This window comes from Sphaeroforma arctica (assembly GCF_001186125.1).
Source record: "Sphaeroforma arctica JP610 unplaced genomic scaffold supercont1.987, whole genome shotgun sequence".
NCBI lineage: Eukaryota > Ichthyosporea > Ichthyophonida > Sphaeroforma > Sphaeroforma arctica.
The window spans coordinates 16715-22195 of NW_014039571.1; the positions used below are offsets into that span (position 1 = coordinate 16715).

General features: G+C 41.2%; 2 protein-coding genes across 3 annotated transcripts in view; both read right to left on the reverse strand.

Moving 5' to 3' along the window:
• Positions 1–447, reverse strand: part of SARC_09563 — an 8146-nt gene extending 7699 nt beyond the window's left edge. The window contains exon 1 of one of the 2 annotated variants that reach the window (XM_014296416.1): positions 301–447. The gene's annotated coding sequence lies outside the window, so the exon portion shown is untranslated. The remainder of the gene's footprint in view (positions 1–300) is intronic. The other variant, XM_014296415.1, reaches the window with a different exon arrangement.
• A 3069-nt stretch (positions 448–3516) lies between these two features.
• On the reverse strand, positions 3517–5412 carry SARC_09564 (hypothetical protein; the record flags this gene model as incomplete). Its single annotated transcript, XM_014296417.1, has 3 exons — positions 3517–3742; positions 3891–4765; positions 5357–5412. The coding sequence occupies 3 exons, from the start codon at positions 5410–5412 to the stop codon at positions 3540–3542; spliced, it is 1134 nt and encodes a 377-aa protein (XP_014151892.1). The 3' UTR covers positions 3517–3539.
• Between the last annotated feature and the right edge of the window lie 69 nt (positions 5413–5481).

Sequence of the window (5481 nt, forward strand, 5' to 3'; positions counted from 1 at the left end):
GTGTGTGTGTGTGTGTGTGTGTTTGTGTGTGTGTGTGTGTGTGTGTGTGTGTTTGTGTATACATATATATGTGTGAGTGTGTGTGTATACATATATATGTGTGTGTGTGTGTGTGTGTGCGTATGTACATATATATGTAGATATATATGTTCTCCTGTGCGTATTTATTTTAGTTTTTGATTACAACCTTTGATCAGCATAGAACAATTTAATCATGTCCCAAGAAACCTTAGATTATAGAGATCAACACGAACAAGTGCAAAATGAAACGTTTGTTATAAATGTACCGGTTGTCCATACCTAAGTGCAGGAGACTCAAACTGGAAGCAACCGAAGACCTTGAGATGTCATAAGAAGCTTTCGCCCTCTTGTTGATGATTAATTGATTATGGATGATTACAAACTAAGAACAAGAACACTTATTTAGCATAAATACCATGGCAGCCTAGTTGTGAAGCATTTGTTGTCGTTGTGCAACGATGAAGTATAAAGGAAATCCATACATTCCACTGAAAAAGTAAAAACTGAATTAAAAATGTGACCTATCTCAAGATATTCGTAAAAAAACCCCATTTGATTTTGTTGTTTTTTTTCCAACTAATAAAATTTAAGAAAAATAATTTTAATTATAAAAAATAAACAACAGTGAGACTGTGAGAGCGATCAGTAAATTTTTTTGGTAAAACAAGTACAAACTCTGAATCAGTGTCACAGCCGCACAGCCTTCAGGACACGGGCTCACATCTCACAAGGCACAGCTGATGACTGATGACAGTGTGAGTCACCAGTCATAAGTCGCTGATTCACATACTCGCAGCTTCATAAGGCCGGCGGGGGGGGGGGGGCTCACAAAAGTCATTTTTTTTATTTTGTGGGCACACAGATGAAGTAATAATATTTATGTATAGATATGATAGGAAACCAGGCGTAGAGTGTAAAAACATTGTATTTAGTATGTATGTAGTCATTGTAGTGTAGTAGTGTTAAAAAAAAAGTGTAGACCGTACTCGGTAGTGTTTAGTGTATACTGGTGACTGTACAGTGGACAACTGGACACAGTACAACTGTGTAGATAAAAACTACATATTTACTACTACTATTTTTTAAAAATAGTAGTGGTGTAGTACATAGTATAGAGTATAGACTGTAGAGTGATTATTTTGTCAGGCTTTTTTACGAGGCGAAATACATAGCTACTAGTAGTAGAGAGTAGTAGTATTACAGGTCCACGGGCTACAGCCTTATAGCAGTTGAGGAACAGGGCCAGGGGTCAGTATATAGTCAGTGCATATTTACATACAACAATAGTTTTTTTAAAACAAAATTGAATCTGTGGACAGAACACTGAGAACAGTCGACATGACTCAGGCACTCAATCAGTCATCAGTTCAACACCCTGTGCCAAACTGCCAGTCGGTGAGACTGTGACAGACCTGCCACGGCAGTTTTGAAAGAAAGGCAGTTAGGCATTCCCAATTTCCCATTGTGCTATTTATAGATAGTACCTACGGATACGCTCTCTGTTAACGAAATGATGAAAAATGTCGTTCCCGAGACTCACATGATTGGGAAATTGCGTGACAACCAAAAATAGCACTCGAGTGTTCGCATAAAGCAGTTGCCCAATGCGTCATTTCAAAAATTCAGGACGAGAACCAGATAAAAAGTGGAGAGGTGAGAAACTATTCCACCAATCAACTTAAAGCAAACAAACGATTTATGTACCATATTCGTGATAAACCCGGGAATTGTCGGATACACTCTTTTTATTGGCTTTAGCCGCATAAATACCGAATTTTTGCGCGACAGCCCTGATTACTCTCTAGAGTGTTCCAACCTGCAAACGACAAAGTGCAAATTCAGAAGGCTTTTATTTATTTTTCAGCGATTAATTTTTAACTATATGCCCCAATGTTTTTTATTAGGTTCCTCTCTCTCCACCTCTCACTTGTAGTGAGTGTGACTGTAAATAGCTAAAATAAATATACACAACTAGTAGAGAGAGTGAGAGAGCGAGGCCTGATAAAAAATATTAACGTTGGGTACATACGACATAGTTAAAAATTATTCGCTGAAACCTAGGCTGTATACCCCTCTGAAACCTCGTTCGTGTTCTTGTGTGTGTTTATGTTGTTTTGCCTTCTTGTGTTGCGGCTTGCTGCAGTATAGCAAGAACCAGGCACCTGTAAATAAAAGTATGAGATGGACTAAATAAGGAAAAACCGGCGGGCTATCAGACAGTCTATAGTCTATACTCGTCTATCACACGACAGTGACGACCCTATTAAAATTGACTAATAATAATTGACCATTAGTTCAAATTTCAACATTGGTGTATATAACTGTATTTCGTTTCAGACTTTCAGGTTTTTGGCCAGAGCGGCATAGCCTTCTGAAAATTTGTTTAATTTTCAGAAGGCTATGTTTTGGCTCATTTTGATTTCCTGTTGAATTTTTAAAATATATTTTAGGAGAGGCTATATATGAATTGCATGGTTTTGGCTATTTTTTCAGTTTTGCGCGGGCGAATCGACTCTACCAACCAGAACCCATTCGCTCTGTAATAAGACCGTGGGTCCGTGAGTCTGTGTGTGCGACAGAATGTGGTTATTGTGGACTCAGGTGAGTCAGGAGTCAGGAATCAGGACTGTGACAGTGTGACCCTGTTGACTGTGAGTGTCTGTGACTGACTTTCACTGTCACTCACTCGCCCGGCAGGACGAAGGCCACAGCTCCGCAGTACATACCACAGCGAAGCTAAGGCGAAGTACCAACACTCGTCTTTTATTTAGAACAACAGATATTCAACAAATATTTTAAAATTGAAGCCCGTCACTCTCTATATAGATTGTTCAGAGTCGAGAACTCGAGGGTGTCTTTGCTGCGAGGCTTTCGTGCGCGTTAAATAGCACGCTATCTGACCCTCTGACAAACTTAGACATCGAATTTTTCAGAATCCTTGAGGCCATTCGGTTGTGTCAATTGTGTGGCATGGTATCTAAGACCTTGGTGATTCGTGTATTTTGGTTTCTAGGTCATTTAGTGGTTGTACAGGGAAGCTTTTCAAAGATATATCACATGCTCCTCCTAATATCTAGTGAGATATACTACTATAGATATCCTAATAAATTTGTATTTTTCCATCAGTGTAGGCCATCATGGAAAGACGGAATCATAGGGAGATCCACCTCGGCCAAGCGTAGAGACCCACTCTTTATTGAACCTTATATACATACTATATATATGTGTGTGTGTGTGTGTGTGTATGTGTATGTGTGTGATGTATGTGTATATATGTATCAATATATATATATGCGCGTGTGTGCGTGTGTACGTATATGTATGTATGAATGTATATATGTATATATATATATATATATATATATATATATGCATATATATATATATATATATATATATATATATATATATATATATATATATATATATATATATATATATATATATATATATATATATATATATATATATATATATATATATATATATTTGTATTCTATCTGCATGTACAGAGAGACTCATATGCGTTCGTACAGCAACATGTAGGCCGAGTCTGCCTGCACTGTCGAGAATTCCACGCGTCTCACTGTCTCATCGGACACCAAGTACCATTCATCACCCACATCATCCTCCCTAGTGGAGTGATCGGTATCCTCTCCATCCGCGAAAGCATTCAATGCCTTCGCAGAAGGTGCTTGCGTGCCTGTGTGTATGTTTGTGTCTGTGTTGGGCCCAAAGATATCGCTGGCATTTTTTTACCAGTGCGCGTGGTACGTTTATAGACGGTTCGCTTGCGGTTAAGACCGCTTGTGTTTTTGTGTTCATTTCCGGATTCGCCTCCTCTGTATGTAGCCTACTCTCGTCTGTACCTGTGTGCGTAGTACTGTCTGCGCTACCCCTAGCTTGGCCTACACTCGACGGCTCCTTCTTACTACGTGTAGTGTGGCGTTGCTTGCTTGCACACGCATCCCCACTCGTACCCGGCTCTTCGCACGCGCCGGAAGTGCAGGTTAGCCCAGGGGCCGTCGTGGCCTGTGGTGCTGGGTGGGCGGCTGTTGTGTGATGTGTATTGTGTGTTGGCGTGCGTTGAGTGGTGGATTGGGGTGTATGTGGTGCTGGGTGTGCGGCTGTTTTGTGATGTGTAGTGTGTGTTGGCGTACGTTGAGTGGTGGTTTGGGGTGTGTGCGGTGTTCCGTGCCCGAGTGTGTAAGCTGATGTGTGCGATACAACATCTGGTGCCGCGGGTGGTGCAGTCGGCTGTACGGTATGTTCTGCCGTACGCATGTTCGTATTCTCAGACAGCTCAAATGTGAACTGCGAGCTCGAGTGTGTGTCTGTACACCCACTCGTTGCCATGCGTATGGGACGTTGTACCGGCAATCTCCGATACGTATAGAAATGCCCGCCCAGATCCCCCCCCTGGTGGACCATGACCGCTACCAGTTTGTACCGAACATTACCACTCCCACTCCCACTCCTACCCTCCTCAGACGCCTCTCCGCGCTCCTGTCTACCCAACGCACTATACCCAGGCATGCCTGCGTATCTCATAGTATGTGCCATATCCGCATACGTCCTACTGTGTGTGTGGGTTGAGCCTCCTGTGAACGTAAGCGTGGAGGTCCTGGGCGTTTGATGCGGTGGGTGTTTGCTGCTGACAGCATATGGCAGCGTTAGCGTGTCTTCGAAGGTCAGTGAGCACCGGCTTTTGTACAGCCGGCCCAGGGCGGCATGGTACTGTAGTCTGTTTAATGTACGCAGACACCATAAATTGAGAATTTGAATTGGATACAATTGTAGTTTAAGGTAGTGTAATCGGCATTCAACCGTGGTGAGGTATATATATTTATATATGTATATATAAGTGTGTTCGGATCAGGAATCTGGGTGAAGGATTCACGAACACCCAAGTCATAGAGCAACACAATCACAGCCAAAGTAGATACGCATGCGTTACGGAAAAGGAATCTAACATCTGACTGACAGAGCGTGCGAGCATGTATCTATGAATCGAGATTAAGATGGAATACGTAATTTGAGAAACATGTGCGTGTATGAATATTTAATATACTTTGGGCTATACTTATCCTTGAGAAACATGTAAAAGTATGAATAATTTACATTGGGCCACTTTTCTGTGCGTAAACACGGAGGCTACTTGTATCCATGCACTCGAGTAAGTATGTCTATAGACATACAACGAATGTCTGGTCTTCTCGTCCAATACAGAAGGTCTAACATACACAGTACTGTATGGATCCGAACTTCTGTACAAGTATATATGCATGAGAGGATATATTTGAAATCCTTTATATACCAGCTAGTTGAAACAAACCGCTCGACATGCTTGCGATGCTGATGTATTGGCAAGATGACGACACTGGGGACCATTATTTTTGAGCGATTTTGTGGATTCGTAAATAAGATGTATATATATAGATATAGATATATATATATTTA